The 12522-nt window shown below is 33.9% G+C and overlaps 1 protein-coding gene across 2 annotated transcripts; it reads right to left on the reverse strand.

Annotated features, from left to right (window-relative positions):
* Positions 1 to 386: 386 nt before the first annotated feature.
* Positions 387 to 3180, reverse strand: LOC133199231 (ficolin-1-like). 2 transcript variants are annotated; one of them, XM_061335079.1, is made up of 6 exons: positions 2928 to 3180; positions 2644 to 2780; positions 2424 to 2520; positions 2049 to 2216; positions 800 to 1062; positions 387 to 657 (listed from the first exon to the last, which is right to left on the reverse strand). In XM_061335079.1, exons 1-5 carry the CDS (start codon positions 2995 to 2997, stop codon positions 800 to 802), a joined length of 735 nt encoding a protein of 244 aa, XP_061191063.1. In that variant the 5' UTR covers positions 2998 to 3180; the 3' UTR covers positions 387 to 657. The 2 variants fall into 2 exon arrangements, with proteins under 2 accessions (XP_061191063.1, XP_061191064.1); XM_061335080.1 differs by having other exon boundaries at positions 3023 to 3177.
* Positions 3181 to 12522: the final 9342 nt, after the last annotated feature.

A 12522-nucleotide genomic window follows, 5' to 3' on the forward strand; every position in this document is an offset into this window, starting at 1 on the left:
ATTAGGCCCCGCCTCCTTACTGCAGCCTTAACTGTGCTGCGTCCACCATGGCACCTGATCCCACCTCCGATGTCCTAGAGGTCCGTGTTTGTTTTGATCTTATTTTGTAATGTTTAATGGACATTTGAGCTCGAATACTGTTCGTTATCTCCACATATTTCATAAAATGGACTTTTGAGCATGATTATTGAACGTTACTTTCAAATAAAAACAAAAATAATTAAAAAAAATGAACAATGAGGATAAAGATATTGGCATTTTATACTGTACTTGATGAATGAGGTCAATCAAAATATTGTCTTTTTAAGGTTTTACAGTGTATTAATTTTCATTTCAACTATCCTTTAAGTTATCTCCATGTGAAAGAATTATTAAATAAAACAGAATATTTCTCATTCTCAGTTTATTTAAAATGCATAAATAGACAATAATAATGTTATGAAATTTCAACATTTATGTCCAGCAGGGTCCACAGAAAGACACCCATTTACAAGGATGCTTATTTTATTTAGAAACCTTTATTAAAACTAGGAATTAATAGAACATAAATATTAATGAAAATGAAGAGGACTATTTATGAATATTGTTTATCAGTAACGCGTAATAATAGTATTCTATTGAATTATTCATCCATTTCCTTTCTTCGTCAATCTGCATCTGTAGAGAAAAACAAAAACAATATAAAGAAAGATCAACAAGAAAACTTTATTTTCGACTCCTCACACCTGCGATTCCAGATTAAGAAACAAGTGTAAAATTATCAAAAACCATGAATTTTTTTAGAATGACAGATGTATACCTAGTGACGCCTGATCAACATCATGGTTTCCCTAACAGATGACGCACTCCATACTGGTGGAGCCCAAGGTCTGTACCAGCTCGCCGGGTACCACTGGCCGTTGAGGAAAGCCTGGTTACAGGCGTTAAACCACCAGCCGCCTCTGCGGTTACTACGAGCAGCACAGTTATCTCCACTAACCCTGTCGTTATCTCTGTCCAGGGTGGTAAAGTACATCCCTGACAGATTATAGTAAGAATAACCAGTATCTATCATACTGTCACCTGTAGAATTTAAAAAAAAATAATTATTTTCAAAACTTAAATCAGTTCAGGGCATTTCATTGTCAATATTTAAAATAGTTAAAATGAATTACACATACCCAACACAAGACTTTAAATAAGTAACATGAACTTTCAAATAATGTATATGATATATTATACCTATCAAAGGATGTCAAACAAGTTACAGGGACTCTGAAATAATTTTAATGAATTGTACACATCATACACAGGATTCAAATAAGTTATCAAAAACTTTGAAATAGCATTATATCACATGTCATGTAGATTGTTATTATTAAATAAGGTCAAATTTCAAAACAATATTCCCCTATCTTGAGTCAAATAGCCAACAAATAGGAATACTTAAAAATGACGTACACAATAACATTTCATCCTTTCTAATGTTGCTTGTCTTTTCCTAGATCTATTACTTATTTCTATAACATATCCACATAATCATAAGCCATACTCTGACATTAGCTTATTGAGCCTAGTGACACCAAATAGAGTTTAAATAATGAAAAATCAATGGTTTTATGAAGAAGAATGTGACATATACAAATAAATTGGCTGATAAGAATCATTAAATTACTGTAGCATGAAATGTGTAAAATAAGTTTCTTCTTTTAACGCAATAAATGATTTTCTCAGACATATTACCATTTATGTCATTTTTTGTAGCTACACGGGAAATGAGAAAGCGCTAGTTATACATTACGTACCTTGAAAATACTTTGACCTTATTAAAAAAAACAATCATTGTTATAAACGGGGGGGGGGGTATACTCAATAATAAGAGACAGAGGATACATACATTTTGCTGGTGGTTGACATGACATTGGCTTAAAATTGCCATAGCCCATTTTATTCATTAAGCATTTCCAATTTTCTTTTCTAATTATCTCCCTCTCCTTATTTTCCCTTTATCTCTCCTTCTCTCACACTCTATCTCTCTCACTTTCTTTGCATTGATAGCTATTACTTACCCAAGGTTCCGGTAGCAGGCCCACCAAGAAAAAGTTTGTACTTGTCCGTTTCATCAGACACAGAAAACTGACGATAAATTTCGTATAAAGTTGTGCCATTTGATAATGTAATAGAGACGTACAAGGATGAGTTATTTCCATTGGTAAGCTGGTGTATGATGTCATTTCCTTCAATATGTTATTGTGAGAATGTATTAGGCATTGAAAAAGTAAATATACGTGATATCGTAAATAAATTTATACAAAATTAACAAGATAAGAATTGCAAAAAGTGTATTTATTAAAAAGAATCTTACTCCTTAAAATATACGCAGACGCAAACCATAAGTAAGTAGACATTCCTTTAGATAATTTCAAATGTAAATAAGGATTTACCAATCCAGTAAGAGTCTGTTGGGGTCCCAAAACCATTTTTGTATTCCTCCCACGTTTTGTTAAAACTCACAGATCCACTCACCCGTTTCTGGATTGCCTACGAGTTATCAACAGAAAATAAATATCTTGAAGTTTGACAATCTTTTTTTATCTTTCTGTTTTCTTTTGTTTTTTCGGAATTTCCAAAAGAGAGGGGAGAGAGAGAGAGAGAGAATCTTACTGTCCACCCTCCGCCTTCTGTCACCATGTCACAGTACACGCTGACCTGGGTCTCGTTATGAAAGGGATATATTTCATAAACACCAGACTGTGTTTGTCCTTGTACATAGTGGTCCTTGCAGTCGTTTATTTTTGAACCTTAAAAAGATGACACGTAATAATAGTAATGAATGTAATAATAATAATAATAATAATAATAATAATAATAATAAATAAGAAGAACGTCGATTTCCTTGATGTCACGTCTTTTACTGATCAAAGCCGTAGAGTTCGCATCATACGTACCGGTTAATAAGGAACCCGTTCTGACTTGTGATATTGACGAAAAAAGTAGTAAAAGAACGGAAAACATCATCTTTTCAATTTTGACAGGAACTTACCCGAGCAGAACAATGTTGTGTCTCAATCAGAGATTTCATAGGGTATATATAGAGACGTTTGGGGATTTCCGCAATCAGAAGATGTTTTCCGGTGTATAAAGAGATGTTTGGGGATTTGTCAAATTAAGCAGGATGTAACATCCAGAATACTTGAATGTACCTGATTTATTAAGCAAAACAGGAATCACTTACACTGGGCCGAAAGATAACATACTTATCTCACAAATGTTTTTGGTTACATCATTAAGTTGTTTAGACGAAATGAGAAATGATAACAGAGACAGAAGTGTTATGGCAATTGAACAACTTTGCTGTTTTCTGTAGATAACATAAACAAAACACTTAAAGGTACTTGATATTTGACGTATGCCAGGAATCACTTAGAGATAACATACGTATCTCACAATATTAAACCCTTTGGGGCATGTTACCATTAAGTTTAAACAAAGAAAAAGGAGAAAAGATAGCAAAACATAATCACTATGGCAAATGAAACACTTTGCTGTTTTATGTAATGTAAACAAAGAAATTTAAACTATTACATGCTACGTATTTATTTCACACTTAAATATTTTCCGGAAAAAACTAACAAGGAATGTCAAAATCTGAAACTAGTTTAAATATGCTATTATACTTGTATCAACGAGTACTGTGAGTTTCTGTTGTTAACTTAAATCTCCTAAACATATCTTCCTTGTTTATATTTCAAATATTTTATCTGATTTGTTTGCTCGTTTGTTTGTATGTTTGTTTGTATTTGTGAAAATGAATAGGACTATGAAAAATATTGATAAATATATTCGAAATTTCCATTTATTAATTTTTGAAATTCATCTTTAATTTTGTAATTAGATGATAGCTCAAACTGAAAGTACTTACCTTAACCATGAAAAACAAACTGAACAGACTATATGGATTATAACGAGCATGCTGATAAGTATTTGTATCATTTTTTCTTCGTCAATGACACATATTACTTAATTTAAAAAAAAAAATGAAATTTGTTTGAGTAAGTAATTATGAGACAACTAGCTTATTTGCTTAAACATATGGAAAGATTTTTTGTTCAATTGCTAAAAAAAGGTTTCAAAATGATCATGGGCAGAAAATTATTCCATGTCGAAATAAAATGCAATTTAGAATTATTAAAAAAAACTCTTAAGTGGAAAACATATACATTGATAGAAAAATTTAGAATATTTTAAGCTCTGGCGTCTGTAAACCATGAAACATAGAGGAAAATGGCGGAAGGAAAAAATGAACGTAGATAAACGGTAGGAAAATTTCAATGATAAATCCTAATATGACATTTTTGGTTTTCTGACCCTGTCATGTCCTGGGAGAGAAGGAAGATATAAAAAGAATAAAGAGACGATCGCTCGAAATAGGAAAGAGAATCTCCTCTGACTCAATGATTTAAAAAATCTCTGTGATTACTCTTGGTTATATGTATTTTTATAATATAAAAAATATACGCAGAATTCGGATTAAAAAGAAATTAATACGTTTAAAAAATGGTAGGTAAAAAATATCAAATCATAATACATTTGATGTAAATCAGTACATGTAACAACACAGAATGTTTGTTTTGGTAAGCTTTTACTTATTAGATGGCACAGATGTATCCCTAGTTTGGATAATTCAAGTAAGTTGTTGGAGATTCAACGAAATTAAAATCCATGACCTGCTTTCGCTTATTTTTGAAGACGACTGCTGAATGAATATCATGCCAAATCATAAGCAGATGTTATGCAAATCTTTCAAATATTACTTGTAAAAACACTTGCAGTATTTTACGAAAAAAATGCAGGTTATACAAGAAGTCTGTGAGCAAATGTTCACTAGTAATACCCCTACTCTGAAATGAATTTGGTAAAGACAACACACAGATAAACAAGAAGTTGACATCTGATTCGTACAAATATGAATCTCACCATATGGCATGCCTAAACAAAAAAATGTGCTAAAATTTCAAACATCTGCGGCGAGTGGTTGCTGAGAAATGTGTGACAGAAATTTGGTACCGTTAGACCCACGGATAAACAGGAAGTAGACTCCGGATTCGTACAAAAATGAATCCCACCATATGGCATGCCTAAGCAAAGAATCTACGATGAGTAGTTGATGAGAAAAATGTGACAAAAATTTGTTATGAAGATACAGACAGACAGACACACACACACAGAGACAGACACACGAGTAAAACAGTATACCCCTATCCTTATTACGACGGACAAAAAACACACACAGGCACACACACAGACAGACAGAGACACAAGGGTAAAACAATACACCACCCTTTCCTTCGGAACGGGAGTATAATAGATTTATAATTGTGAATAAAAAGACGTCGACATTGACATGTGGATCCCACGATACCAACTGACAGCTTCAATGTGGGATATCTTATCAAATATTGCTGCAAGCAAAAACTTATGACATTTATTAAAGAATAAAACAGATTTTATATTTTTAAATATTATAAGTTTCTAAGAATTAAACATACTTTATTTTACCCAAAGTGAGAACAATGACGATTGTGTTCTGGTAAAATACTCGACCTGTTACTGCATTCCACCACGGTACAAACAGGCTCACTTACTGCATTCCACCACGGTACAAACAGGCTCACTTACTGCATTCCACCACGGTACAAACAGGCTCACTTACTGCATTCCACCACGGTACAAACAGACTCACTTACTGCATTCCACCACGGTACAAACAGGCTCACTTACTGCATTCCACCACGGTACAAACAGGCTCACTTACTGCATTGTCATGGAAGAGTGGCATCGTGCTCATTCCGAATTTACACGTGATGAGTAAGCTGATTTCAACCTATAAAATATATTTTTATAATTTAATGTTGGTTGTTACGCGTTTTTGATTGGATAAAAAAATATTTTATATCGTATAACCTGTATTGCCCACGTCAAAAACTTATCAATCCTTCTGACGTTACGTTTAAAACATAATCAATTTGAAAGCATATTCTGAAAGAGAGATTAACTTAATTTCAAAACTTCTAATGAAAAATTAAATAATAAGGAATAAATCTAATAGCTACCCAATTTATACTGGTATAACCTAGGTTGGAACAATTTACACTTTTTTTTAATAAACCGCTTCGTGGTTCATAAAGCGTAAACTGTCCCATCCAAGGTTATACGTATAACTTGGGTAGCTATTCCTTAATTAATCATGAAAATGGATGCAATTTCTGAAACGTAATAAGTTTAAGTTTTATCATATTTTAACGCAACCAAAGAAACCGACATCCCCATATCAAATTATTTCACTTAGTTTCATAGATAATGACTGTTAACACTGAAAGTCTCTGACCGACCTTCACCCTGCTTCATAAATACACGTGTAGCTGATGTATTGTTAGTGCTGGTCCTCATGATCTAGTATCAAAGCATTGCACCAATTGTCTTTTGGTTTTGACACCTTTTTCCGATAGATACAAATTTAAATTGAAATTTTTCAGTCTTTCATTTGAAAATTGTGCTATATTTGCATAAAATATTTTTTAATAATTTAATTCTGGTTGTGATCTAGACTCTGATTGGTTAATATCCAAAAAGAAACCCAGATTAAATCTGTAAAACCTCGTTTGGACACGCACTCCTGACAACCAGCTGAATCATCTGTATCCATACAATCCTCTGATTCCCAGTCCTTGGGGTTCATGGCATGTTCCAAATTTAATAACTATACCTTTAACTTCGATGTTACCACATGTACACAACAAGATGACAGCTAGGCCTATGTATCAGTTTCTAGATCCTCTTACTTCCGTTGCTACGGTAGTATTATTTAGCGGCATAATTTGAACTAATAAAAAAGAATTGAAATTCTTCACCCACAGTTGTTTAATGTTTGTTTGTTTGTTGTTTAACGTACCTTTCGAGAATTTTTCACTCATTTGGAGACGCCACCATTTGCCGGTAGAGGGCTGCAAATTTTGACCTATACTCGGCCCTCAGGGCCATTGAGCAGTAAGAGATCTTTTTCGTGCCAGCACCTACTGCGACAGGGGATCTCTGTTTATATGGTCTTATCTGAAAGACCGTTCTCCACGTCTAGCAGTGGGCAGTTGTTATAAAATATTCTTAAAACGTGAAGAGAAGGTAATAGATTCATTTCAATCATTTATTTAGATGTGTCTGCCACAGTTAGTGCAAACTGGTCCTCCGGGCTGTAAAAATGTTAAAAATATTTCTACATCACCTATACCAACTGTTTAAGTCACAGAGAGAGAGGCTCCCAGGACAAAATATTATTTTATACATTTTATATTGGACCTCTTATTAATGTTTTTCAGTATACCTATCCGTTACTTCCATGTGGCAGAATAATCAAAGAAGAACAGGATATTACTTTTTCTCAATTTATTTAAAATGCATAATAATGATATGAAATTCAAACAGTTTTGTCCAACAGCGCCCACAGAAAGATATCCATTCATTAGGATGTTTCCTATTTCAATCAGAAACCTTTATTAAAACTAGGAATTAGCCGCCCGCGTGGCGCAGTGGTAGAGCGTTCGCTCTAGAATTGCGGAGTAAGGAGTTGATCCTTACATCGCGGGTTCGAATCCAACTGTGGGACGTGAAAATTGGTCCTTCGGATGAGACAGTATAAACCGAGGTCCCGTGTCGCAGTAGGTGCTGGCACAAAAAGATCTCTCAATGCTCAATGGCCCTGAGTGCCTAGTATAGGACAAAATTTGCAGCCCTCAACCGGGAAGTGGTGGCGTCTCCATATGAGTGAAAAATTCTTTAGAGGGACGTTAAACAACAAACTAACAAACAAACAAATATGTAAATTGGGAATGAGCACAATGTCACTTTTTCATTAACACAAGAAAAAAAAGGAATTATTAGGACACAAATATTAATAACAAGATGTGTTTGTGAAACATTGATGCCCCCGTATGGCAGCTTATGGCGAAGGTTAAAGTTTCCTAAATGCAAGTCAAACTCCAGGTCAAGAAATCAAAAATGTTGGTACCCAACAAAAGGTCTTGTCTCGAGGAATATACCTGTGAAATATAAAAGCCCTAATAAAAACCGTAGAAATGTTATGGCGCAGGTTAATGTTTTTTTGAAGTAAGAAAAACGGGTCATATGATGCCCAAGGGAAGTTCTTGTCACAAGGGATACACATGATCTTGAAATGTGAAAGTCCTAGAACTAAACGTTCAAATGTTATGGCCAATGTGAAAAAAATTTTCAAAGATGGTCAAACTCCAAGGTCTAAAGGACAGAGTTGTTGGTATTTGAAGGAAGGTCTTGTCACAAGGAATGCATATGTGAAGTATGAAAACCCTAGCTCTAACTGTTCAAAAGTTATTGCCAATGTTAATTTTTTTCAATATTGAAGTAGGTCAAACTACAAGGTCAAGGTCAAAAGGTAAAAGCTGTTGGTACATGTATGCAAAGAAAGGTCTTGTCACAAGGAGTGCACATGCAAAGTATGAAAGACCTAGTTTAAACTGTTCAAAAGTTATAGCCAATGTTAAAGTTTTTCAACAGTAGGTCAAACACCGAGGTCAAGGTCAAAGGGTCAAAGATGTTGGTATCCAAAGGAAGGCTTTTTCACAAGGAATACACTTATGAAGTTTAAAAGCCCAAGCTTCAAGTGTTCAAAAGTTATGCCCAGGATTAAAGTCTCAAAATTTTGCAAAAGTGGGTCAAACTCCAAGATCAAGGTCAAATATGGTGGAACTCAAAGAAAGGTCTTGTCACAAGGAATACACATGTGAAATATGAAAACTATAGCTTCAATTAATCAAAAGTTATGGGCAAGGTTAAAGTTTTTGCGTACAAACAGACAGACAGATGGACGGACAGGGCAAAAACTATATGACCCTGAATCTTCGATTACGGGGCATAAAAATGAAAATGTCTTTTTTTTATGAAGATTGCTTTTTATTGTCTTGTAATAATTGTATTCTATTTAATTATGCATTGCCTTGTCAGTGACGGTTTATAATTGTATTCTTTTGAATTTTCCATCCATTTCTTTTCTTTATTAATCTGCACCTATGGAGAAAAACAATTTAAGATAAAGGTCAACAATAAAACTTTACTTTCGACTACTCATACCTATGATTTCAGATTATAAAACGAATTAAAATTATCAAAAACATAGAAATTTATAAAAGGAATGACAGATGGTTACCTAGTGACGTCTGATCAGCATCATCGTCTCCTTAAAAGACATACCACTCAGAATTAACGGTGCTGCGAACTGCTGAATGATTTCGAAAAGCCTTCTCAGTATTTTACAATAATAAATTTAGGTGATATAAAAGCTTATAATAATAAATAGCTGACACATGGAGGCCATGCACATAACTTCACTGCTATTAAAGGTGCTTAAACACAGATTTGAGCTTAATATTTTCTCAAATTTTCTGTTTATTATCACGACTTATATATTGCAATAGCATTTCACACGAAAATATAATTATAAACTTATTTTATCTAGAAATTATTGGAACTACGAATTCCGCGACCAGCTTGATTAACACATCTTTGCACTTACACAAATGTTAACTTTATCTTTAATATTTAAGAAAAGAAGCGATTTTGTTATGTATTAATGAAAAATATTACATCTATAATCCAGAAAATTCAGAGTAGAAATGTTCAAAAGCAAAACCTACTCACCAGTATTGTCGGTCCGTGCTCTGCTCTGTGATTTGTACAGAATTTAACAAATTGAACACACCCGTGAAACGTAAACTGTTTTTGTAAAGAGGGCACGAGCTCTGTTATTGTTAATGTTTACGATTCACCGGGTGTGTTCAATTGTAAAACTCTGCACACACCACTGTGCAATGACTTACAATACTGTGAGTTGGTTTTTCTTTTGAACATTTCTACTCTGAATTTTCTGGATTATAGTTTTAATATTTTTCATTAATACACAACAAAATTGCCACTTTACATAATTATTAAGAATAAAATTAAAATATGTGAAATCGCAAGGATGTGTCAATCCAGCGCGTCCAGAAATTCGAAGTTTTAAGAACTTCTAGATGAATTAAGATTTTTGTTATATTTTTGTATGAAATGCTATAACAACATATAAGTCATGAAATTATACAGAAAATCTGAGAAAATATTAACTTCATATCTGTGTCCAAGCTCCTTTAAAGGTTATTTCTTATCTTTAATTATGAAAGAAAAAAAGAGGCAAACACGGACCTCTAAAACATTAGAGGTGAGATCAGGTGCCATAGAAGAGTAAGCAGCCCCAGCCGACCAGTCACACCCGCCGTGTGCTCCTGGTCATGATTGGAAATAACGGGAAAATCCGTCGACAATTCTATGTGTAAATAATGGCCCAACAATCAGTATGAAAAACATCAGTTAGTACTTGACTTATTGATAGATTTTATTTCTTTATAAGGTCATTGTATCGACCATAGAACTTACGAAGACTGTTGATATTCTTGTTTCATCAACTTATTGTCGATAACTTACCTCGTTTTAGAAATTGTTCATACATAGAGCATTCTCTTGCGTATCGATTCAACTGAGAGATATAAACCCCGATGCAGGTGATAGGCGTATATTGCTGCACAAGTTGAATACTATCATGAACAATAAAAGCCGTCGCCGCGTGGCGCAGTGAGACGGATGAAGGAGTTGATACATACGTGGTGGGCTCGAATCCGACTGCGGGATGTGGGCACCAGTCCTTGGTATAAGACCGTATAAACCGAGGTCCTGTGTCGAAGTAGGTGCGAAACATTGTGCTCTGTCGATAGTATCGAAGTTGAGCAAAATCAACAAAATCCTTGTTGCAAACACTATTCCGTATTTCAATCTTTTTTGATTAACATATCAGTTTATTTACCTATACTTGGCAATACTTTTTTAGACAAAGCACAAAGGCTTGCGTATGGAATATTTGCTAATTGTTTGAGCACTTATTTTTCCTTGCAGTTGATATCGAATCAAGATTATTAAACAGTCACTATGCTATCTACTATACCTCTTTAAACCTTTGTATGTGTCAAGATATTTTGCAGTGTCTGGGTTGTCCTTGCCGTCGATATCATCTATATAGACAATATCGTATCGATAACGAATCATGGTTGTAAGGCAGCTATGTTAAGATATTTTGCATGGACCAATTATGTTTCCCCTGTTGTCGACACCGATGATATCGAAAGTGTGTTTCTGTGTATCATGGGCTTGTTAAAATATACTAATTTTAAGCTTGTTCTACTGTCGATATTGTCATGATAGAGGACATTGATGTTTGCATTTTATACTCTGTAAATAATTGTAGGGGTGTTTAAATATTTCCAATTTACTGTAGACAATATCGTATCAATCGTATCAGAGCAATTGCCTTTTGTCGCACTTGATTCATTTTCTTTATACGCTTTATAGTTGATTTCTTCCCTTTTCTTAGTTGATCATACCGTCGATTTCAACAGTATCATTCCGTTGATATCTACATTGCCTTCGATTTTCTATCGCAAATTGGTATGTATTCGATAAAAAATCTCATTTCGGCAGAATTAAAAGTCGTAGCTATTTTCTCGCATCGTTTTCTCTTTTTTTTGAGCAGAGAATGTTTAGTGTTTTCCATTTGGGACTTGTACTCATCGAATTTTACGCCAAACCCATTCAACTTTTCCGTGAAATACGAATATAGCGTAAAGTTCAGAGGTCAGTGTTAGCTTTGCTCACAATGTGTATTGCTTAGATGAACTTTGGAAGCATGATAATGGATAAAAAAAAAGAAAAAAAGAAAAAACGAAATCATGAACAGTTAAGGCAAAGTTTGTTGCATTTTATACTGTACTTCATTTACTTCAATCAAATATATGGAGATAACAAACAGTATTCAAGCTGAAAATCCATTCAAACAATACAAATCTGCAGCAGAGCAAACGCGGAGCGTTTAAACATCAGAGGTGAGTTAAGGTGCCATCGAGGAGTGAGCATCCCCTGCTGACCGGTCACACCCGCCGTATGCTCCTTGTCATGATTGGGAAATAATAAAAAAAATCCGTCAACATTTCAGTGTTTTAATAATGGCCTAAAAATTAGTATGAAAAACTTCAGTCAGAATTTTACTTAATGATAGATTGCATTTGCTGACAGGTATTTGTATCGCCCATAGAACTTATGAAATGATGACTATAAACGAGGCTGTTGATATACTTATGTCATCAATGTTTGTCAATAACTTACCTCGTTTCAGAAATTGTTCATACGTAGATCATGCTCTTATAAAACTGAGTTCAATAGAAATATTGTCTTTTTAATGTCTTACATTGTTTCAATTATCATTTTACTATATGTTCAGTTATCTCCATGTGGCAGAATTTTAAAATAAGAAAAGAAATTTCCTAGGCGAACTTTAAAATAATGCTTGTTTGCCCTCTTCCGACTCAGGATGAAAAAACAGGTCAGTAGATACTCGTAGGTGAAATTTTTTTTTCTCAAAAAAAAAAAAAAAAA

Source organism: Saccostrea echinata, unplaced genomic scaffold (genome assembly GCF_033153115.1).
Source record: "Saccostrea echinata isolate AGI-Se365-2 ecotype Australia unplaced genomic scaffold, CSIRO_AGI_Sech_v1 ptg000033l, whole genome shotgun sequence".
In the NCBI taxonomy this organism is placed as follows: Eukaryota; Metazoa; Mollusca; class Bivalvia; order Ostreida; family Ostreidae; genus Saccostrea; species Saccostrea echinata.